The following is a 23958-nucleotide window of genomic DNA, read 5'->3' on the forward strand; positions in this document are numbered from 1 at the left end:
GCTTGCCTTGCATGCATGAGGCCCTGGGTTCGATTCCTCAGCACCACATAAGCAGAAAAAGCTGGAAGTGGTGCTGTGGTAGAGCACTAGCCTTGAGCTAAAGTATTGAGCCAGGCGCCTATTGCTCACACCTGTAATCCAGCTACTCAGGAGGCTGAGATCTGAGGATTGCTATTCAAAGTCAGCCCAGGCAGGGAAGGCTGTGAGACTCTTATCTACAATTAACCACTAGAACTGAAAGTGAAGCTATGGCTCAAAGTTGTAGAGTGCTAGCCTTAAGTGAAAAGCTTAAAGACAGCACCCAGGCCCTGAGTTCAAGTCCTATGGCCAAGAAAAAAAAAATGTAGATGTTGTTGCACAACTTTGTGAATATGGCCCTCCCCCCACAAAAAACCCACTGTGTTTGGGAATGAGTTACATTTTTGGTATATGACTTTAAGTCTCAGTTTTAAAAAACTGAAAGTCTATATATAAGCACTGAAAGTTGAGCAAAAATAGTATGAAGGAAAAATAGTATACTGAAGGAATAATAGCAGAAGAAAGAATGTAAAGAGTTTTGTTTGGGGGGCTGAGAAGGTGGCTCAGTGGTAGAGCGCTTGCCTTGCATTCATGAGACCCTGAGTTCGATTCCCCAGCACCACATAAGCAAAAAGAAAAAAAGCCAGAAGTGGCGCTGTGGCTCAAGTGGTAGAGTGCTAGCCTTGAGCTGAAGAGCTGAGGGATAGCACCCAGGCCCAGAGTTCAGGCCCCACAACTGGAGCCCCCCCCCCAAAAAAAAAAAGTTTTGTTTGGTAGTGTTTTATTCTAGTAGTTATCTTAGCAATAAAACAGAGGCTTAGAACAGGGCTTGGTGACACATGCCTGTAATCATTAACACTTAGACTAAGTGAGGGATTATGAGTTCAAGGCTAACTTGTTCTGCCTGGCAAGATCAAAAACAAAAAAAAAATCTCGGTTTGATGGCCAAATGAAGTTTTCTGTATAAAATACAATTGGTGGGCTGGGAAGGTGGCTCAGTGGTAGAGCGCTTGTCTTGCATGCATGAGGCCCTGGGTTCAATTACTCAGCACCACGTAAGCAAAAAGAAAAAAACTTGGAAGTGGCACTGTGGCTCAAGTGGTAGAGCGCTAGCCTTTAGCTGAAGGGACAGCGCCCAGGCCCAGAGTTCAGACCCCATGACCGACCAAAAATAATAATAATAATTGGTGGCTGGTCACCGGTGACTCATGCCTGTAATCCTGGCTACTCAGGAGGTTGAGAGCTGAGGATTGTGGTTCCAAGCCAACCCAGGCAAGAATGGCTATGAAACTCTTATCTCCAAAAAACAACTCAGAAAACCAAAGTTGCTCAGTGACTCAGGTGGTAGAACACTCGCCTTGAGCTGAAGAGCTGAGGGACAGGGCCCAGGCCCAAAGTTCAAGCCCCACAACCAACATGCCACCCCCCCAAAAAAAATTACAGTTGGTATTAAAGCCAGCTCTATATTGAATCTCCATATTGCAAACAATACAGCAGTAAGATTATATGAAGAGAAAAATCACATCTATCAGTAGTATGTTTCAATCCCCTGTAAACCATTATCTTATAGCAAATAAGTATATAAGATTTAGAAAGCACTCAAACAATATAATAAATAGGGTAAGTCTAATTTATATGTCTTATCACGTTCCATTTGGGGTTGGAGGAAGGTACCACTGACATCATATGAGAATTGAGCCTTGGATCTCCATGAACAAGAAATATTGTTTATGTCCTCCATTATAAATGAACTGTGTAGGGGCTGGGAAGGTGGCTCAGTGGTAGAGCGCTTGCCTTGCATGCCTGAGGCCCTGGGTTCGATTCCTCAGCACCACATAAGCAAAAAGAAAAAAGCCGGAAGTGGCGCTGTGGCTCAAGTGGTAGAGTGCTAGCCTTGAGCTGAAGAGCTGAGGGACAGCGCCCAGGCCCAGAGTTCAGGCCCCATGACTGGACCCAAAAAAAATAAATAAATAAATAAAAATAAATGAACTGTGTGGGCCGGGAAGGTGGCTCAGTGGTAGAGTGCTTGCCTCACATGCATGAGACCCTGGGTTCGATTCCTCAGCACCACATAAACAGAAAAGGTTGGAAGTGGGTTAAGTGGTAGAGTGCTAGCCCTGAGCTGAAGAGCTGAGGACAGCGCCCAGGCCTAGAGTTCAAGCCCTGTGACCAACAAAAACAAAAAAATAAATGAACTGTCTTTAAGAAAAACAAAGAGGAAATTTTACAAGCTTTATTTTTTAATAATATAGTCAAGGGCTGGGAAGGTGGCTCAATGGTAGAGCGCTTGCCCTACATGCCTGAGGCTCAGCACCACATAAGCAAAAAGAAAAAAGCAGGAAGTGGTGCTGTGGCTCAAGTGATAGAGCGCTAGCCTTGAGCTGAAGAGCTGAGGGACAGCGCCCAGGCCCAGCGTACAGACTCCACGAACAGACCCAAAAAAATAAAATAATATAGTCAAGTAGGAGGTAGGGTTGGCAGGACTGAGGCTTTGAACTCAAGGACTCATGCTTGGTTTAGGTTGGTACTTTACCGCTGAGGTAGAGTTATTCCCCACCCCCTTTTTTTTCAATGTAGTGGGGCCTGAACTCTGGGCTCGGGCACTGTTCCTCAGCTCTTCAGCTCAAGGCTAGCATGCTACCACTTGAGCCTCACACCACATCTGGTTTTCTGGTCGATTACTGGAGATAAGAGTTTCATGGACTTTCCTGCCTGGACTCATTTTGAACCTCAATTCTCAGCTCTCAGCCTCCTGAGTATCTAGGATTACAGGCATGAGCCACCGGCATCCTAGCTACTCAGGAAGCTGAGATCTAAGGATCACGAAGCCAGCCCAGGCAGGAAAGTCCAGGAGACTCTTATCTCCAGTTAGCCACCAGAAAACCAGAAATGACACTGAGGCTCAGGTGGTAGAGTACTCGACTTGATCTGAAGAGCTTGGGGACAGTGCCAGACCCAGAGTTCAAGCCCTACAACCACCAAAAAAAGAAAAGAAAAGAAAAATGAAGAATCTAGGGCCAGACTATTGTAGAATATGATGAATACACTGTTCTGTATGTGAAAAATGATGAGGATAAGACAGCAATAGTAGTTAGCTTGAAAACATAGTTTGCAGCTGTCAGGGTTCTCTCTGGTAAAACCAAGTTCTTTACTGCTGTCAATATTATAGTTTAGCTGAGGAACCAGAAATGTACCCAAAGCAACAAAGAATGAGATTCATATCATAAGATTACATTTTTTTTTGCCAGTCCTGAGACTTGAACTCAGGGCCTGGGCACTGTCCCTGAGCTTCTTTTGCTCAAGGCTGGCACTCTACCACTTGAGCCATAGCACCACTTCCAGTTTTTCTGTTTATGTGGTACTGAGGAATCGAACCCAGGGCTCCATGCATGCTAGGCAAGCACTGTACCACTAAGTCATATTCCCAGCCTACATAAGTTTGTTTTAACTTAGACTTGCAGTAAAAATGAGTCCCCCAGAAAAGAATGAAATATATAATCAACTTGCAAGGTGATTATCTTTTAAAAATCAAAGCCAGTCGTGCAGGAAAGTTTGTGAAACTCTTATCTCCAATAAACCACCAGAAAGCAGGAATGCCACTGCACTCTGGCTCAAGTGGTAGAGCGCTTACCGTGAGCTGAAGAGCTGAGGGATAGTGCCCAGGCCCAGAGTTCAAGCCCCATGACAAAAAAAAAAAAAATCAGGTGCTAATACTAAATGATGTTATATTAATAAATTAGGTGCTAGGATGGTCACAGAAGTAGAGAGCTTGAGCATCTATAGCAAGGTGAGCAGGAAATCCTGAAAGCTTATTGAGTATCCTTCACAATGCATTTAGCTTGCCCTTAGCCAAGTGAGGTTACTAAAGTATTAATGAGGCAATATTTTTTCTATTTTAGAACCACTTCTAATCATGAAAAAAGATAGGGAAGCCACCATATCTTGTTGCTTCTTAGTAAATTGGTTAAAGTTTCCAAGCCTAAAATCAAAAACAACAAAGTAAAGGGAGCAGTCTCACATCTGTTAGTGTTAGAAAAACTTAGCATACACTGAAACACACCATGGTCAACAAGCCAAGGGTAGGTTTTAAAGAAGCATGAAAATGCGCCGGGCGCTGGTGGCTCACGCCTGTAATCCTAGCTACTCAGGAGGCTGAGATCTGAGGATCGCGGTTCAAAGCCAGCCCGGGCAGGAAAGACCTTGAGACTCCTATCTCCAATAAACCACCAGGAAACCGGAAATGGCGCTGTAGCTCAGTGGTAGAGCAATCGCCTTGAGCTGAAGAGCTGAGGGACAGCGCCCAGGCCCAGAGTTCAAGCCCCACGACCGACAAAAAATAAAATAAAATAAAGAAGCATGAAAATGGCCTTGAGAGAGGTGTGTTCCCCAGTGTGATTTTGGACCTGCTCAGGCAGGAAGTGAGGGAGACTTGGATATACTTTTTATTTTCTGTTTCTGGAGATGGAACTCAGGACCTCATACCTATTATGTAAGCACTCTGCCATTAAGATACACTCTTTACCCTGTTGGATATTTATTAATGCTTGGTTTCTGTTTATGGCAAATAAACATGATTTTTCATATGAGTCACTGACATTCCCTGTCTCTGAAAAATGTATTTAAAGAGTAGGGATATAGCCCTGAACTATATCCCTAGCGTGCCCTTAGCACACTGCCTACCTCCGTGAGGCAATCTTGGGAAATGTACTCAACAGTAACATTGACTGGCCACGAGCTGGTGGCTCATATCCATAATCTGAGCAACTCAAGAAGCTGAGATCTGTGGATCTCAGTTCAAAGTCCAGCCATCAAAAAGTTGGGGTGAGCTGGGTGTCAGTGGCTCACACCTTAATCCTAGCTACTCAGTCCACTGTGATCTGAGGATCACAGTTCAAAGCCAGCCAGGGCAGGAACACTTGTGAGAATCTTCAGTTAACCACCAGAAAACCAAAAGTGGCACTGTGGCTTAAAGTTATAGAGTGCTAGCCTGGAACAAAAGAGCTCAAAGATAGCCCAGGTACTGAATTCAAGCCCTAGTACAAGCACAATGAATTTTACAAAACAAACAAAAAAAATTGACTGTATGCATATATTAGGCTAACAGTGCATAGCAGTGAAAAAATAGAAACAAAATGTGTTTATTGTGTCTGTTCAGTCAAGTGAAAATAAAATGTAGAAAGGAAGATCTTGAAATAAAGAGACAAAAACATGCTTCCTTTAGAGGTGGGCACAAGGTGTGTCAAAAGAAGGTGTCTACTCTGAAGGGTATTGAGTCTGAATTTGAGAATCAGTTCTGGCCTTCATAAGACCTTCTAGGTCCTTGGCATCTTTCCACTGTTCAGAGTTTACCCTTTGTGTCCACCCACCCATCTTTCCTACTCATCCTGGACCCTGCCAGCTCTACACTTTCCCCATGTCCATCTGGGCCCATCATGATCACATGAGCTCTCTGATGACCTCTACTTCTAACTTAGTGACATTAATAGGCAGTGCTGTGGATAGAGGTCTTTGTGCCATGCTTCACTCAGCATGTGTTCTTTTTTTTTTTTTAATTGGGAATTTTTTTTTATTGTAAAGATACTATACAGAGGGTTACAGTTACATGAGTGAGGTAATGAGTACACTTCCTCTTGAACATTGTTACCCCCTCCATTGTTTTCCCCCTACCATTCCCTCCCTCCCTTCCCCGAGGTTCTTTTTTTTTTTTTTGATTGTGATTAAGTGATTACATAATTTCCGGAAATTCACAGTATTGTGGAATAATGATGCTCATTTAAAGTCACAAGTTCATTCTAACTTTCCTGAAGCAAATTGTCTATCACAGTCTGTAATATATAACGGTGCTCACATGTTATGCACCATATATGTGATCAGCAGCATGGGGATATTTAGTAGTGGTTCAACCAGATGAGCAGGAGTTCTTTGTTTCTTAAGTCCTGTTAGTTTTGTCATATCACCTAACATTTTGGATTTAGCATCCACTTATCAGGGAGACCATGTACCGTTTGTCTCTTCGCTCTTGGCTTACTTCGCTCAACATGATTCCTTCTAGCTCCATCCATTTCCCTGCAAATGCCATTATTTTGTCATTTCTAATGCTGCATAATATTCCATTGTATAGATACCACAATTTTTGGATCCATTCATCTGTGGTGGGGCATCTAGGTTGTTTCCATATCCTAGCTATTGTGAACAGTGCTGCAATAAACATGGAGGTGCACGTGTCCTTGTATATTGGTTCCTGTTGTTCAGGGTAGATGCCTAGAAGTGGTTTGACTGGGTCGTAAGGGAGGTCAATCTTTAGCTTTCTAAGGACCCTCCAGACTTCAGCATGTGTTCTTACTGGTTATACTTCTGCATAACTGAACCAGTATTCGTGTTTTACTCCATTTTTTTATAATGATAGATGCAAAGCCTGGGTCCCTGGGAGAGGAATCTGCAGCATCAACATCCAGAGATGAGAGGCACCTTTGACCCAGGAACTTGTCAGTGGGAAGTAACACAGACACAGCATTGTCAATACCTGTGGCATTGACAGTCTCAAATTGCTGGTAGTTGTCAATCTCTCTGTAGTTGGATGAAGTATACCAACTCATTTTACTTCCAGATTCAGAAGATTCTGGGTTCCACTAGGATGAGCTCATTGCACATGGACAAGTGCAGCCTTATTATACTCCCCTCTCCCTTCCTTCACCTGCTCACTCAGTCACTGTGATTGAAACTGTATTGAACTATGTACAGTACCACCTGAGCACATGCATTACCCAGTCTGGATCTGAGAAATGACTATGTGTGCGTGGGGGGACCATGCGCACTCACGGTTTTCAACATACAAAAGGTGGATGGGAGTGACCAGGGCCAGGGAATCCCAAGGTGTCAAGTCAGGAAGCCTTCCCAGAGGCTCAGGGCTTCACTCAGATATCCATTCTAACGTTGGCTGTTTGCCACCAATCACCTTGTCTTCTGATTACAGAGGAAAGATAGGTTGAATTCTGGTGAGCCAAATTTTTAAATAAAAAGAGACTTAATTTTTCTTCATTAGTCCTTGTAGAAGTCAAGAGTTTGTTTCCTGAGATCAGCGGCCTCTTGTACTCTCTGAGTCTGTTCTAACCCCCGATGCCTTGTCCTTCTCTTGGCAGTAATCCAGTCCCTCATAGCACTGGTGAACGATCCCCAGCCCGAGCACCCCCTCCGGGCTGACCTAGCTGAAGAATACTCTAAGGACCGTAAAAAATTCTGTAAGAACGCTGAAGAGTTTACAAAGAAATATGGGGAAAAGCGACCTGTGGACTAAAATCTGCCGTGAACGATTCCAGCAAGTGTGAACAGAGACCCCGAGCAGTGCATTCAGACACCCCGCAAAGCAGGACTCTGTGGAAAATTGACATGTGCCACCGCCTGGCGTTCGCTTGTGGCAGTTACTAACTTTCTACAGTTTTCTTAATCAAAAGTGGTCTAGGTAACCTGTAAAGAAAGGATTAAAAATTTCATATGTTCTAGTTCTGCTTTCTTTGTTTTAAAAATCACTGCTTCAATCTACTTCAAAAGAATGGTGTTTCTTTTCCTGTCCAAATTTACCCCAAATCTTCAAGTTAGTCCAGAAGGTTGGGAAAAAAAAAAAAAAAAGGTTGTGGTTCCTTTTCCTCTCCTGCCCTTGCAACTCCTACTTTCTTGCATTTAGTTTATTTTTCAAGTAATTCACTTCCCCAGGCCCAAGTCTTATTGCCTCCCTCTACAAAGTGGCAGTGGTGACTTTTCTTCTGTCACACTGCCCTGTGGGAGCTGGTTCAGACTTTTCCTGATACCAGTTTATAACATCCTTTTAAAAAAAAAAATGACAATACAAGCAAACATCCACACTCCACGCACATACCTCCTCTCTTTAAAAAATAATAACTAAAAAAAAAAAAAAAAAGAAAGGCCACCCAAAGAGAAGCCCAGCTCCTGTATAAAATTTTGGTTGTTTCCACAGTACTGTGGATTGAATGGGCAAAAGCTCCACTGTTTGTATGTGGCCAGGTCTGTGGTGATCCTGGAGTTAGGGCCTGCCAGTTGAGGATGCTGTGCACTTGTGTGATGAATTTCTCACCAGAAAGTTCTCAAAGGTCAGCATCCCTTCATGCAGCCATGTTAGAAGATCCACTGGTCATCATAAAGCAAAAGCCAGAATATTCTTTTGAAGTTCCAAGCTCCTCTACCATCTGAATGTGCCACAGAGCTCTCCAACTCAGTGCGGCAGTCCCACCACAGCCCTCCCTTGGCAGATTTGACCCTTTGCAGAATTGGAATTGGTAGAACTCGGCTTTGTGGCCAGCACCAGTCTGGGGTCGCTCGGGTTCCTACTGGCCTTTTCCTTCGGAGCAGCTGCCAGCCCAGCCCAGGAACAAGATGGCCTTCCCTCTCTTTGGACTCACAGCCTTTGCAGAGTCAAGCTCCACTTGAAGCTCACTCAATACCCTTTCAATGTGTTTTATATTGTTTTGATTGCCTTTTTTTTGTAGAAATAAAAATTGACCTTAGAATTTATCATCAGATGAACTTTGTAAGGAGTTGAATGTTAATGTCTTTTCAAAGCAAGTGGGACTATCCCTGAAACAGTAGCAAATACAATGCACTCTGATACCCTGCGGAAGCTGACAAGCATTCGCCTACCCCTGTATCACCAACTCTGCTTCTACCACTGGCGGCTTCCCTTCTCGGCTTGTGGGGAGACTAGATCCTGTGGAGAAGACAACTTCCAGAAACTTTACTCTGTTTTAACTTTAGTTCTAGAGCTTGAGGTCTTCCTGGCTCACAGATGTGTAAGACAGCTTTGGGTTTCATCTGTGCAGAAGTAAGAAGTTTTGTGGGTCAGGCAGCATAATACTGCCTCAAGCACGCAGCCCCACAATGTGGAAATGAACTCAGCTTCTTTAGTCCTAGATACGCGAGGGGGGGGGGGCAGGTTACTGCAGATTCCCATGTTTCCAGTTGGCAAGAGCACTGGACTAGCATTTCCACATCTTTTGTCTCCACTAGCAGAAAAGTGATCATGGATTTTATTTCACTCACATTCAGATTTGTAATAAAATGCCAAATTCTGTCAGAAGCTATCTAAACAAGCCACCATTTGTTCTCGTTACTCCTTCAAATCTAGAAATATTGCCATTCCTGGAACTCCTGTTGCTTCACATTTCTGCCAACTTAGCTCTGCCTGCCTGACACTCCCTCACGGCTCTTTGTCCCCCACAGGAGGGCACCGCTATGCCGGCAGCCCCTCAGGGACTCTTGTCTTCCCTGGCAGCAGAGGCCTGGCTTTGGAGTCAGTGCAGTGGGTATCCCTCCCTGGGCCTGGGTGTCCTGGACTCCTCTCAGCCTTGCCCTTGGTTAGGCTTTGAGCAAGCTGGTGGCAGCTCCAGCTGCTCCAAACCCTAAAAGCTGGATCCTCCAGAGAAGGGGCAAGCTGTGGAGCAGCCATCCACCACTGACCCGTGCTGCCTCAGGAATTCACATCTGCCTGGTTCCTTGAAGTGCCCTAGGTCCTCGCCCTGCCCCCTCCACAGTGGCGGAGAATAGGCTTTCTTCTAAGATGCTGCGAACCCATTCTGCTGCCCTTAATAAAAATGCTCTCCAACACTGGCTTGGTCATGTTGCCTTCTTCCTTTAGGGGTGGGCATTATCAGGGCCTTGGACACTGGGAAGGGGTGGCTGGGCCTCTAATCTCTCCTTCCTAACCCCAAAAAGGAGCATAAGCAGATGGGTGAAAAGCAATGATATAAACCACTTTCATTTAGCAGAGGTGAAGACTCTCTGAGAAGGGTGGCTTGATCAAGGTCCTTAACTAAAAAAAGGATGTGTGATTGAGGGTGGGGCTGGGCTAATTCCCTGAAGGATTCTAGCCAGAAACAGTTCAGAATCCCTAGGATAGCTGGCACTGCCAGCAGTAGGGCTGACTCAGACAGACCAATGAATACTTTTGGTCAGACCAGGTTTTCTACTTGGAACTGGCCACTAGATGAGACCACATCTGCAGATCTTAGGGAGGGAAACTTCCTAGTGTGTCATTTTTACCAGGGGGAAAAGAAAGGTCCTTTCATTTGATCATAGATGGGTTCTGCCACACACACATTTTTGTCCTCTTTAGTCCCAACACACTGCTGTGAGAACCTTAAATTACATAGGCTCCAGATAATGGCCAAGGACACCTGGCTGTGTTTTTACACTTAATCACAGTATGGTCCTACCAATCAAATACTGCCTTCCTGGGGATCCCTGTGTGTCTAGACCTAGCTACAATTTCTCCACTAAAGTCAGAGGCCTGAAAAATCTTCAACTACCTGTTTTCTAAATCTTGCTATTTTCTGGCCTTCACATTCCAACAGTTTAGAGGGGGGTTGGGTTGGTCGGGATTTTTTGTCATTTAGTCAGTCATGGGACTTGAACTCCAGCACCGACCTGGTTTGGTTTTTTGTTTGTTATTTGTGTGTGTGTGGGTGTGTGTGGGTGTGTGTGTGTGTGTGTGTGTCGGTCAGGGAGCCTGAACTCTGAGCCTGGACACTGTCCCTCAGCTCGGTTCAAGGCTAGCACTTTACCACTTGAGCCACAGTGCCACTTTTGGCTTTTTCTACTTTTGTGGTGCTGAGGAATTGAACCCAGGGCTTCATGCATGTGAGGCAAGCACTCTACCACTGAGCCACCTGAAGTAGAGCTCTGGCTCAAAGTGGTAGAGTGCTAGCCTTCAGTTAAAAAGCTCAGGACAGTGCCACCTTCCCAGCCCTGGTTTTTGATATTTTGAGAGGGTTTCAATACATAGTACATGGTGACATTGAACTTGACATCTTCCTGCCTCAGACTTCTGAGTGCTAGAATTATAGGTGAGTGCTATCACACTTGTCTTTTCTTCCCCAGTTTATTGTTTAGAATTAAATAAGCATTTAGTTCATGACTTTGGTACCAATTAGATACTGGCTTGTCACTCTTATATATTGAAGCCCCTTTTGGACATAGGACTCACAATTACCTCACTGCCAAATGAGCAACTTCTGAGCCCTTCTCTGACTTTCATTTAGCAGTGCATCTGTGCCCACATACGCTATTCAACCCAGTCAAAGAGGAAGCCAGAGCTGATACTGTTTTTTTTTCCTGCCTGGCTCTATCTAGTCTTTCTTCCTGCTTGAGCCCACAGTAAAGCCAGGACAAGGGACTGTTTCATTACAGCCCAGTGCCTGGCTGGTCCAGGCCACACTTGATAAAATAACCATTACTTGATTGGTTAGAACAAGTTCCTTAGGACTCCTGGGAGAGCCCTGAGGATCAGGGAAGTAAGCCACTTCTGGAGAATCTTCCTGACAGGGTTAGGGATGTCCATGTATAGACCTCACACATGACTATAGGTTCCCCCGTGTACTGGTTCCCCAGTAGATCACACTGGCCGTTACTGTGTTGGCCAGGCTGGATTCTGGCAAAAGCAGACCTTCCATGCATGAGGACTGGAAGTTTGGAATAACAGTAAACCATTTGTCTAAGTCATTTACTGTGTGCAGAGGACTCCTCATAATATGCTCATACTGGAGGCACTTGTATAGCAAATATAATCCTAGAGTTCAAACCCTAGTACCCCCCCCCAAAAAAAAAGATCTGGCTTTGTGTGTATGTGCACACGTGTGCATGTGCCAGTCATGAGGCTTGAACTCAGCCGGGATACTGTCCCTGAGCTCTTCAGCTCAAGGCTAGTGCTCTATCACTTGAGCCCCAGCACCACTTCCGGTTTTCTAGTGGTCAGTTGGAGATCATGAGTCTCACTGATTTTCCTACCCAGGCTATGAACCGCGATCCTCCGATCTTAGCCTCCTGAGTAGCTAGAATTACAGGCATGAGCCACTAGCACCCAGTTTACTGACTTTTTGTTGTTGTCAGTAGTGGGGCCTGAACTCTGGACCTAAGTACTGTCCCTCAGCTCTTCAGCTCAAGGCTAGCACTCTACTGCTTGACTTTTTTTTTGAGTTCATTGGAAGAAGTCTCACAAACTGGATGCTGGTGGCTCACGCCTGTAAACCTAGCTACTCAGGAAGCTGAGATCTGAGGTTGATGGTTCAAAGCCAGCCTGGGCAGGAAAGTCCCCATGAGACTCATCTCCAATTAACCACCAGAAAACCAGAAATGGAGCTGTGGCTCTAAGTGAGAAGAGTGCTAGCCTTAAGCAGAAAAGTTAAGGGACAGTGCCCAAGCCGAGTTCAAGCCCCGTGACCAACCTTCCCTTCTCAAAAATATTTTTTTGAGTCTTAGAGACTTTCCTGCCTAGGTTGGCCACAAATCACAATCCTCCAATCTCACCCTCCTGAGTAGCTAGGATTATAGGCATGAGCCACCTGCTCAGCAGATGTTGCTTTTTGACAGTTAATTGGAGATAAGAGTTTCACAGTCTGGAAGTGGCGCTGTGGCTCAAGTGCTAGAGCACTAGCCTTGAGCACAGAGAGGCTCAGGGACAGAGCCCTGCCCTGCCCTGAATTCAAGCCCCAGAACCAAAGAAAAAGTTTCACAGTCACTAAATTTCTCATGCCCCCATTTTACAGACTTAGTGGTGGAAGTGGCAGAGTAGAGCTTTGAATTCTCATTCATTTATTTGACATTCTCTAAGTTCTGTCCTTAGATTCATTGTTTTTTTCCCCAGTGAGGTGAGCCTTGTTCACCTGATTCTCTTGCAAGTCTCCCCAATCCTGAATGTTCACAGTCAAAGAGCTATTCTTAGCCTCTCACTGCTGATCTCTTCTTCCTTCCCTTGGGTAGCCATTCCTGCAGCTCCCTCTGAGCATCTGTGCAGGCTCCTGTTTCCCCAAGTCTATCTTCTGCTTACCCAGTTTCTCTCCCAAACATCAGAGCCAGGTGCTGTCAGCTCTGAGCACTCCATAGCAGAATGCTTCTGTTGAGAGCTGCCTCTATGGCCATACCCTCCTGCCAGCCCCAGCCAGCAGCCTGCTGCTGTGACTAACCATCACTGCCACTAGATTGGCTGAAGCCAGGAGGCAAAGCCTAGATAACAGCAGGAACCAAACGTACAAGTCCTTTAAGCAGGAATAAGAAGTAGGAAGCCAGGCATCTGTGGCTCATGCCTATAATTCTAACTAAGGAGGCTGAGATCGGAGGATCACGGTTCCAAGCAGGCTCAAGCAGGAAAGTCCATGAGACTCTTATCTCCAATTAACCACCAGAAAACCAGAAGGGGTGTGTGGTTCACGTGGTAGAGTGTTTGCCTTGAGCTGAAGAGCTCAGGGACAGCACCCAGGTCCAGAGTTCAAGCCCCATGACTGACCCTTCCCTCCCTCCCCCCCCCAAAAAAAGTAGGAAAGGTACTCTTGTCAAAGTCAAGGGCAGGTTAGGAGGGAAGATGAGTATGGAACTAGAAAAGACAGAGCTGAAAGCCGGGCACAGGTGGCTCATGCCTGTAATCCTAACTACTCAGGAGTCTGTGATCTGAGGATCGAAGTTCAAAGCAAGCCCAGTTATAAAAGTCCCCATTAGATCTTATCTCCAGTAAATTGCTCAACAAGCCAGAAATAGTGCTGTGGCTCAAGTGGTAGAGTGCTAGCCTTGATCACTAAGAGGCTCAGGGACAGTCCCCAGGCCCTGAGTTCAAGACCCAGGAACTGCAAAATAAATAAATAAATAATGACAGAGCTGAAACCATAGTTCAGAGGTTGGAGGCAGGAAGGAGGTACAAGATCCGATTCATGCCTTCAGAAAACTACCTGTTCCTAAAGACTGCCGAGACTGAATAGTAGCCCTCTTGGCATCTGATCCCATATTTGATTCAGGCCAGGGGTTAATGTATATCAAATAAATGAATGATCATATTCAAAGCTCTGCTCTGTGACTCCTACCTATAAATCTGTAAATGAGGACATGAGAAATTAAGTAATCATGAGGTTCTTGTTTTTTGGGTTTTTTTTTTTTTTTTTGGTCCGGTCATGGAGCCTGAACTCTGGGCCTGGGCACTGTCCCTCAGCTTTTCAGCTCAAGGCGAGTGCTCTACCACTTGAGCCACAGCACCACTTCCGGCCTTTTTTTTTCTGCTTATGTGGTGCTGAGGAATCGAACACAGGGCCTCATGCATAAAGGCAAGGGCTCTACCACTGAGCCACCTTCCCAGCCCAATCATGAGGTTCTTATTTCTAGTTAACCATCAAAAAGCCAGACCTAGAGATGTGGTTGAAGTATAGAGTGCCAGCCATGATTGAAAAAGCTGAACAAGAGCATAAGGTCCTGAGTTCAAGCCCCAGTACCGACACCAAAAAAGAAAGAAATGAGACCTCCTTTTCCATCCTCCAGAGTGGGACGGAGGATTATGTCTAGAACTCCCTGTGAATTGCTTATTTGTTCCCTTCATCTCAGGGTTTTTGATCCATTAGACCTAAGAGTCCCTGTTGACAGGAACCATATTTGACCAAGTCCGGTGAGGAATCCCAGGTTTTTGTTGTTTTTTTTTTTGTCAGTTGTGGGCTTGAACTCAGGGCCTATTCACTGTCCCTGAGCCTCTTTGTGCTCAGAGCTAGCACTCTACCACTTGAGCCACAACACCACTTTCAGGTTTTGAGTGGTTAATTGGAGATAGAGTTTCACGGGGACTTTTCTGCCTGGGCTGACTTTGAACTTCAGACCTCAGATTTCAGCTTCCTGAGCAGCTAGGATTACAGGGGTGAGCCACTGGCACCCAGCTATCGGGTTCTTTTTTTTTTTTTTGGTCGGTCGTGGGGCTTGAACTCTGGGTTTGGACACTGTCCCTGCACTCTTCAGCTCAAGATGAGCGCTCTACCACTTGAGCCCAGTGTTACTTCCGGTTTTCCAGTAGTTTATTGGAGATAAGAGTCTCCTGGACTTTCCTGCCTGGGCTGGCTTTGAACCTCGATCCTCAGATCTCAGCCTCCTGAGTAGCTAGGATTACATGCATGAGCCATTAGTACCCGGCTGCTATCAGGTTCTTAATTCCACAGAAGATTGCCTGTCCTGGAAAAAAAACACTTCTACGAGCATGCAGTTTCTATGTAAACCTGTACCTTAGAAAGGCTAACAATGTGATCAACCTGATTTATTTTTGTCAGTTGTGGGTCTTGAACTCTGGGTCTAGACGCTATCCCTCAGCGCTTCAGCTCAAATCTAGTGCTCTACCATTTGAGCCACAGTGCCACCTCCAGTTTTCTGGTGGTTAATTAGAGGTAAGAGTCTCAGGCTGGCTTTGAACCATGATCCTCAGAACTCAGCCTCCTGAGTAGCTAGGATTATAGACATAAGTCGCCAGCACCTGCTGTGATCTTTTTTTTAAATAAAAATTGAGGTTACCATATCTCTCACAAAATTGAATAGTGAGATGACAGTCTCCTTCAGGTTACCATATGTCTCAAAATAGACTAGTGAGATGACACTTTTTTTTTTTTGTCGGTCATGGGACTTGAACTCTCGGCCTGGGCGCTGTCCCTCAGCTCTTCAGCTCAAGGCGAGCGCTCTACCACTTGAGCTACAGCACCACTTCCGGTTTTCTGGTGGTTTATTGGAGATAGGAGTCTCATGGTCTCTCCTGCCCGGGCTGGCTTTGAACCGTGATCCTCAGATCTCAGCCTCCTGAGTAGCTAGGATTACAGGCGTGAGCCACCAGCACCCAGCTGAGATGACAGTCTTATTCCTATCCCTTCCCCACCAAAAATTAAAAAACTGAAGCTGGGGAGGGGGTAACGCCGTTCTAAAGGAAATGTACTCATTACCTATGTAACTGTAATCCCTCTGTACATCATCTTTACAATAAGTTTTTTAATGAAGGTGGGCACTGGTGGCTCATGCTAGCTACTCAGGAGGCTGAGGTCTGAGGACAATGGTTCAAAGCCAGCCCAGGCAGGAAAGTATGAGATTCTCATCTTCAGTAAACCACCAGAAAATTGGAAGTGGAGCTGTGCCATAAAGTGGTAGAGCACTAGCCTTGAGTGAAAAGGCTCAGGGAACAGCTCCCAGGCCCTGAGTTCAAGTTCCATGACCAACAACAAAAAAAAAGGAAGTTTTGTTAGATGCAGTAGCATGTGCCTGTCCCAGCTAGTAGGAGGCTTGACTCCAGGAGTTCAAGTCCATAATGGGACCCCTCCCTAAGTCAAAATCCAAACACCTAAACATGAACAAAACTAGAATGTGGAGATGCTTTTGCTTATATTTTCGGAAACATTTTCTTTTTTGTTTTTTCTTTTGTTGTGCAAAGCAAGCACTCTACCACTGAGCCACCTTCCCAGCCCACTTCTGGCTTTTTCTGTTTGTGTGACACTGGGGAATCGAACCCAGGGCTTCATGCATGCTAGGCAAGCAATCTGCCACTAAGCCACATTCCTAGCCATGAAACATTTTCTTTTGGATTTGGTCCACAAAAGAGTTGCTCTATATCCAATCTTGTTTTTGTGAAAACCACCCAAGTCTGAAAGAAGCAATTATTCTTTTATTAACATAAAGTCTCTACCCATTGCCCCTGAGCAATCAGTTTTGACACTGCAACACGAATTGGCTCTGCAGGCCTTAGATCAAGATGTCACATACTGCAGGCAGGCAAAAGAGGCTGCCCAAGCACTAGTTATCACTCTGAGCCATATGAACACAAAGTTGGGCACAGAACTGACAGTGTTTTACCCTGGGAAGTCATAAAGATTGCTCTGAGGCCTGTTACCAGGCTGTACAAGAGCTTAATCTTGACCAGTTCCTCCACACTTAGGGGCATTGGTGCTTAGGCTGCTAGTATCAAGGTGAAGGCTCCAGGATAGGTTCCAGAGTTGGCTCACAAGGGATTCCTTCCTCAGCCCACTTGGAGTTCAGGTCATCAAGAGTAGAGAGTTGTATGCTATCCTGGGCAAGCTGGGTCTTCAGTGTAGGTTCCATGAGGACTTGGAGCTCATGCAGCCGCTCCCAAGAACAGGAGAAAGCATCGGGGCCCTGGCCACATCCCCCAAGTGGAGGCACACTCGGATAACCTGGGTGGACCATTAACTCGGCTGTCAGAGGCTGGCTCGCAGGAATACCTTCCAGGGCTCGTGCCAGGGCCTCCAGCACGCGTTGAGCAGACATGTGTCGGCCGCAAGTGCTCAGGCCCACGAAGGTGTCAGTCCACCTGTGAGTGCCAGGACAAGAACTGCAGCAAGGCGGGGCAGAACTTGAATGGGGGCAGCCAGTGGATGCTTGACCCATTTCCGGGTTAAGAAAGGGACACAGCAGACCAGGGACACATTCAGACCAACAGCCCTGAAGTCCCATGGGGCTGGGGGGGGGAGGGAGGAGTGACAGCGGGGAGAACCAGAGGACCGGAGTGGGAAGGGGTGCTCACCGCAGGCCGAGTCGGGAGAAGGGGCCCATGGCAGCTTGGGCATCGCGCTCCACTGTGCAGGCGAAGGCGTGCGCCGGTGTTCCCAGCCAAGTGCAGCTGCCTATGCCGCGTTCCACTGGTAGCCGTGTGAAGCGCACCCCGTAAGCGTGCAACACCTCAGCAAACACCTGGCACACGCCTGCTGGAGGAGCAGGTTTAGGAGGGGAGCAAGACTCCTCACCCCGGAGCAACGCCCCTTAAACATGGGAGGGAGCGTCAGTCCACGCACCTGGGAGCACGTGTACGTGCTGGTGGGCATCCACGTGCGTGGGGGACCTGCCCAGCAACTCCCGGAAGCGGCTCAGTTGGGCCTCTAGCTCCTCCCGCACCTGGGGGAAGAGGTACGGACACCTTAAGCTTCCAGATGAGCTACAGAGGGTCCCCTCTTTGTGCTACCATTGGGCTGGGCTTTGGGGGTCATCGTGCGCATCTTCCTGCAGGCGCGCCACCGCACCTGGGGCAAAGCTATGTCTCCGGCCGCTACTGCCTCCCGGAATCCCATCTTGCCAAGGAAGAAGCCTTCCGGGCTGAGCAGTGACGAGTTGCCGTGGAGGGCCGGGCCCACCGGGCGGCCCTCAGACAGGTTGGCGTGGAGGCCCGTGGGGATGCTGTACCTGCGGGAGGAGCTCGAGCGGGAGCACAGGCAGCCCCCAGCCTCCCCAGCCCCACCCGATCCTGTGAGGAGATCGTTCTCACCTGCGGGCCAGCTCCGCCGCGCTCTCTGCGGATGCGCCGTTGACCAATAGGGACACACTGGTCACGGTTCCTGCCAAGAAGGCCGCCAGGATGCCCTCATCGCGTCGCGGGCAGTAGCCAAAGTCATCCGCGGTGACTACCAGCTGCACGCGCGGCCAGGCCATGATCGCGGGGAACCCTCGGCCTGAGAGAAGCTGGACACCCCCTCAGCTAGCTAGGCCCCGCCCCGACGCACATGCCCAAACACGGTTTTGTTATTGCCATCTAGTGGTCCCGGTGAAGCACTGCAACCACACTGCCGACTGCCCTCAAGGCATCCCAGAACTTTCCTTGACTAGAAAGTGAAAATTGGAGAGAGGGAGAGGAGGGAGAGAGGGACGGGAGGGGGGGGGAGAGGTAGAATTAGAGCTTGAACGCAGAGCCTGGGTCTGTCCCTTAGCTTGTTTGCTCAAGGTTGGTACTCTACCACTTGAGCCACGGCTCCACGTCCAGCTTTTTGGTGGTTAAAAAAGTTTCACGGACTTCACTGGCTGGCCTGGCTTTAAAGCAGGCTACTCAGTCTCAGCCTCCTGAGTATCTAGGATTACAGGTGTGAAGAACCAGTGCCTGATCCCCTTTACTTACTTATTTTTTGTTGGTCATGGGGCTTGAACGCTGGATCTAGGCATTGTCCTTGAGCTCTTCAGTTCAAGGCAAGTGCTCTACCACGTGAGACACACCATTTCCAGTTTTCGGGTGGTTAATTAGAGATAAGAGTCTCACGAACTTCCCTGTTCAGGCTGGCTTTGAAACTGCAATCCTCAGATCTCAGCCTCTTGAGTAGCTAGGATTACAGGCGTGAGCCATCGACACCCAGCCCCTTTCCTTTTTTTTTTTTGTTGGTTGAGGGGCCTGAACTCTGGGTCTGGGCGCTGCCCCCCAGCTCTTCAGCTGTAGACCAGCTCTACAACCTGAGCCACAGCCCCACTTCCAGCTTTTTCTGCTTATGTGGTGCTGAGGAATCAAACCGAGGGCCTCATGCATGCAAGACAAGCACTGTACCACTGAGCCACCTTCCCAGCCCCCCTTTCCTTATTTTTATAGTAATATCTATATGTCTATATATCTTTATATGTCAATCTATATATTGATATATAGATATCTTTTTCATTTGGCTATTTTTATTTTGTCTAGTCGCTGGACGTTGGTAGCTCACACCTGTAATCCTAGCTACTCAGGAGGCTGAGGTCTGAGGATCACGGTTCAAAACCAGCCCAGGCAAGAAAAATCTGTGCGACTCTTATCTCCAATAAATGACCAGAAAACTGGAAGTTGCTCTGTGGCTCAAGTGGTAGAGCATTCTCCTTGGGCTGAAGTGCTCAGGGACAGTGCCCAAGCCCAGAGTTCAAGCCCCAGGACTGACAAAAAATTGTCTATTGTCTTTTGCTGATTTTTTTCTAAGCAGAGGTGCTTTTTTTTTTTTTTGGTCGGTGGTAGGGCTTGAATTCTGGGCCTGGGCACCATCCCTAAACTTTTCACTCAAGGCTAGCAAGCACTCTACCAATTTGAGCCACAGCACCACTTCTGGTTTTCTGGTGGTTAATTGGAGGTTAGAGTCTCACAGCTTTTCTCCCTTGATCCTCAATTCTCATTCTCCTGAGTAGCTAGCATTTATCGGCATGAGCCACTGGTGCCAGACATGAGTGTATGTCTTTTTGGACGATGTCACCCCTTTATTTGCTTTCCAATTATCCCCTTCCATTCCTGCCCATAAGTTACATAGTTCATTTTCCACATAGTATCTACTAAAAGGAAGCTTCCCCTCCCCACCTTTGATCAGTCATGGGGCTTTAATTCAAGGCCTGGGCTCTGTCCCTGAGCTCTTTTGCTCAAGGTTAGTGCTCTTCCACTTTGAGCCACAGCTTCACTTCTGGTTTTCTGGTGGATAATTGGAGATAAAAGTCTCATGGACTTTCCTGCCTGGGTTGACTTCAAACTGGAATCCTCAGATAATCAGCCTCCTGAATAGTTAGGATTACAGGCATAAGCCACCAGTGCCTGGCAGGAAACTTTCTTTTGTCTGTCTGTCTTTCTTTGTTTGTTTGCTTCTTTGTTTGTTTGTTTGTTTCTTCCTTCCTTCCCTTCTTTTTTTCTTTCTTTCTTTCTTTCTCTCTCTTTCTTTCTTCTCTTTTTTTCTTTTTCTTTTTGTCAGTCCTGGGACTTGAATTCAGGGCCTGGGCACTGTACCTGAGCTTCATTTGCTCAAGCTAGCACTCTACCACTTGAGCCACAGCACGGCTTCTGGCTTTTTCTCTGTTTATATGATACTGAGGAATCGAACCCATGGCTTCATGCATGCTAGGCAAGCACTGTACCCCTAGGCCACATTCCCAGCCCGCTTTTTCTTTTTTTTAAAAAAAATTTACTGTTATTATAGAGGTGATGTATAGAGGGGTTACATTTACATGAGTTAGGTAATGAGCAGATTTCCTTTCATACAGTGTCATCTGAGGAAGCTTTTTCTTTTCTTTTCTTTTTGTTGGTCCCTCAGCTCTTCAGCTCAAGGGTAGTGCTTTACCATTTGAACCACAGTGCCACTTCCAGTTTTCTGGTGGAGTCTCACAGATTTTTCTTGCCCAGGCTGGCTTTGAACCAAGGCCCTCAGATCTCAGCCTCCTGAGTAGCTAGGATTATAGGTGTGAGCTACTGGTGCCCGGCAAAGCTTTTGCTTAATAAAAACTGTAAGCAAGTAAATGAATGACCAGTTTGGGGCTGGCAAAGTGGCTTAGTGGTAGAGTACTTGCCTAGCATGCATGAAGTCCTGGGTTCTATTCCTCAGTACCATATAAACGAAAACATAAAACAAAATGAATGACCACTTATATAAATGGTTTCATCGAAGAAATCATTAGACCCTGTTTTTTATTTTTTTGTTGTTGTTTTTTGTTCGTTGTGGGGCCTGAACTCTGGGCCTACTGCTGTCCCTCAGCTCAAGCCTACCACTTGAGTGACAGTGCCACTTCCTGTTTTTTCTGCTTATGTGGTGCTGAGGAATTGAACCCAGAGCCTCATGCATGCAAAGCAAGCACTCTCTCACTGAGCCACCTTCCCAGCCCTAGACCCTGTTTCTGTCTCCGTTATGGGAAAAGTTACAACTTTTACAACCATAACCTTGCTTTTTGCCCTTTGTAAAAAAAAAAAAAAATCAAGCCGGGCGCTGGTGGCTCACACCTGTAATCCTAGCTACTCAGGAGGCTGAGATCTGAGGATAGAGGTTCAAAGCCAGCCCGGGCAGGAGAGACCATGAGACTCCTATCTCCAATAAACCACCAGAAAACCGGAAGTGGCGCTGTAGCTCAAGCGGTAGAGCGCTCGCCTTGAGCTGAAGAGCTGAGGGACAGCGCCCAGGCCCAGAGTTCAAGCCCCATGACCAACAAAAAAAAAAAAATCTTTCTTTGTCCATAAGTATTCTGATATCATGATGATAGGCAGTTTTTATTGTAATGTGGCTATCTTGATTTATATGGAAAGTGTGGCATTTATTTGGGCCCAAATATAGGATTTGTAGTCTCGCTCCCATTTTTACACAGATAATGAAACCGAGTCTAAAGAGCAGGGTGTGATCCTGCCAGTAGCGATGGAGCTGAGACTTTCTGCAGCTCTGGGCCTGTATCCCTTGTCTGATGGCCTGTATCCCTTGTCTGATCCCCTAAATCGGGGCAAAGAGGCAGAGTAGAATTATAAACAGCATCACTGGATCTTGTGAGGATTGGAGTCCTCAAAGGGCCTTTCAACCAAGATTATGGTTATAAAGATTGTTGTATTCCATCATAGTAATTGGAAAGGAGAAACTGACATTAAGTATCTCTGCATGCTAGGTAATGTGAAGATTAGAAATTAGGGACCAGTATCATCTGGTAAATAAATAAGTAAATAATATATGGAGCTTCTCTTACAGTTTTGTATTTTATGACGATTTTGTGTAATCCTCATACTCCCTCATAGAATAATGCTCAACCTTTTTCAGATGAGTCTATGCTCAGATTGAATCACACTAGCAAGAAACATCAGAGCCAGGTATTGAAGCTTAGTTTGTGCCTGAGAGCCAGGACCTGAAAGACTGGGGTTGTCGAGCTGGGTGTAGACTGGAAAGCAGAGTAGTGACCAGGGAGGAACTGGGCAAAGTGTTTACTGATGGAGGCCTTAGCTTTTGCCCTAAAAATGATCTGAGCCCCAGTTTCAAAACTCCCATCTGGCAGGACAAAGCAGCCCGTCAACCATTCTCAGTGGGCCTTCCGGAGCAAGGCGTGGCGGGGGAGGAGCCAAGAATGACCACACCCCGCCCATTGTGTCGGGGAAGCTAGTGGAAAAAGAGATGTTATTATCCAATCAGGACTCTGTATGTAAATGAGCAAGCAAGGGAGGCTGCCCTGCAATTCTAGTCATTCTATTCAGTCTGCGCGGATCGCTGGAACCTGATCCGAGCTCTGCGCGGCCCGGACACTGGTGAGGGTCAGAATGTCAGGGCGACCCTGGTCTGGGAGGAGTGAGGATTGGATACATACCCAGCCACGGGAACAGTCAGAAACAGGATTTGAATGTCCTCATGTTCCTCCATTGCGGCGACTCTGGAATGGGACAGTCCGCAGAGGCCTAGGAGCTTCTGAGCAAAGGAAGGGCTCTCTATGCACCCAGGACACAGGGTGCGGGAAACAAGGGCCCTTAGGGCATTGAAACAAAAAGGGAAAAACGAATAAGGTATTGGATCCATGAAGGACTAGACCAAACCTCATGCCATTTTCCTCCTCCCCTGCCCCCCTCCTCCCCCCCCTCACCAAAGGAGTCCTTGGCTGTGCTGCCAACCTAAGAGAGAGGAAGCAGGGAAGGCTTGTCTCCAAGCATCATGGCTAGCTACCACCGCCAGTCCGGATACCTGGCCGATGATGAGGCTGGCCACAGCACTTTTGTGGCACGGGTAAGTGTGTCCAGCAGACCACCATCTCCTTTCCCAGTTCCTATTGACTCACCTCACTTCACTCTTAGTGAAGTATGTAGGTAGTGTTGACTGCCTGCTGCATCTTGATCACCTTTGGTTTCCTATGGCCCTCTGACTCCAGCCACGCAGGAGGAGTTGGATGGAACTCAGCATTAGAGCATAGACAACCAAGGCCTAAGACTCAAGTTGGGTAGAGCAGGGTATCAGGGTCTCTTCGTTGCACAGCAGTGAATATAGAGTTAGTAGCTCTATGGATGAATTAAGGGCCAGAGAACTGGGCACTGGTGGCTTATGTCTCTAATCCTAGCTACTCAGGAGGCTGAGATCTGAAATTGCAGTTTGAAGCAGCACAGGCAGCAAAGTTTATGAGACCCTTATCTCCAGTTAACCAGTGAGAAGCCACATATGGAATTGTGGCTCACGTGGTAGAGTGGCAGAAGGGAAAAGCCAAGTGAGAGAGCAAGGCCCAGAGTTCAAGCCCCACTACTGACCAGTACAGAGTCTGGTTTGCTTTTTCAGACTGCCCAGCCATGTAGATCCTCACTTTACACATGAGGAAATTGGACCTTAATAGGGGCTGGCATGGGCATTGTCACCCACCTGAGGATAACAAAGCCAAAGCCAAGACTTCTAACCTAGGATTAATTGACTCTGAGAAGAGAGAGAGAGAGAGCAAGAGCAAGCCGCTACTGGGGCTTGAATCTGGTTGCTCTCCCATACTTTTTCATTTAAGGCTGGTGCTCTGCTCTAGTACTTAAGTCACAGCTTCACTTCCAGATTTTTGGTGATTTATTTTTATTTTTATTTTTTTGTTGGTCGTGGGGCTTGAACTCTGGGCCTGGGCGCTGTCCCTCAGCTCTTCAGCTCAAGGCGAGCGCTCTACCACTTGAGCTACAGCGCCACTTCCAGT

The 23958-nt window shown here is 46.8% G+C and overlaps 2 protein-coding genes across 2 annotated transcripts in view; one reads left to right on the forward strand and one right to left on the reverse strand.

The window, feature by feature from the left end:
- Ube2l3 (ubiquitin-conjugating enzyme E2L 3) overlaps window positions 1-7914 on the forward strand; it is a 61823-nt gene extending 53909 nt beyond the window's left edge. The window contains exon 4 of the mRNA XM_013031576.1: window positions 7158-7914. Coding sequence (XP_012887030.1) covers window positions 7158-7312 — 155 coding nt within the window. The 3' untranslated portion in view covers window positions 7313-7914. The remainder of the gene's footprint in view (window positions 1-7157) is intronic.
- An 8526-nt stretch (window positions 7915-16440) lies between these two features.
- Ydjc (YdjC homolog (bacterial)) lies at window positions 16441-18272 on the reverse strand. The gene is made up of 5 exons (XM_013031545.1): window positions 18074-18272; window positions 17832-17991; window positions 17607-17706; window positions 17339-17516; window positions 16441-17125 (listed from the first exon to the last, which is right to left on the reverse strand). Exons 1-5 carry the CDS (start codon window positions 18235-18237, stop codon window positions 16759-16761), a joined length of 969 nt encoding a protein of 322 aa, XP_012886999.1. The 5' UTR covers window positions 18238-18272; the 3' UTR covers window positions 16441-16758.
- Window positions 18273-23958: the final 5686 nt, after the last annotated feature.

Source organism: Dipodomys ordii, unplaced genomic scaffold (genome assembly GCF_000151885.1).
Source record: "Dipodomys ordii isolate 6190 unplaced genomic scaffold, Dord_2.0 Scaffold141, whole genome shotgun sequence".
NCBI lineage: Eukaryota > Metazoa > Chordata > Mammalia > Rodentia > Heteromyidae > Dipodomys > Dipodomys ordii.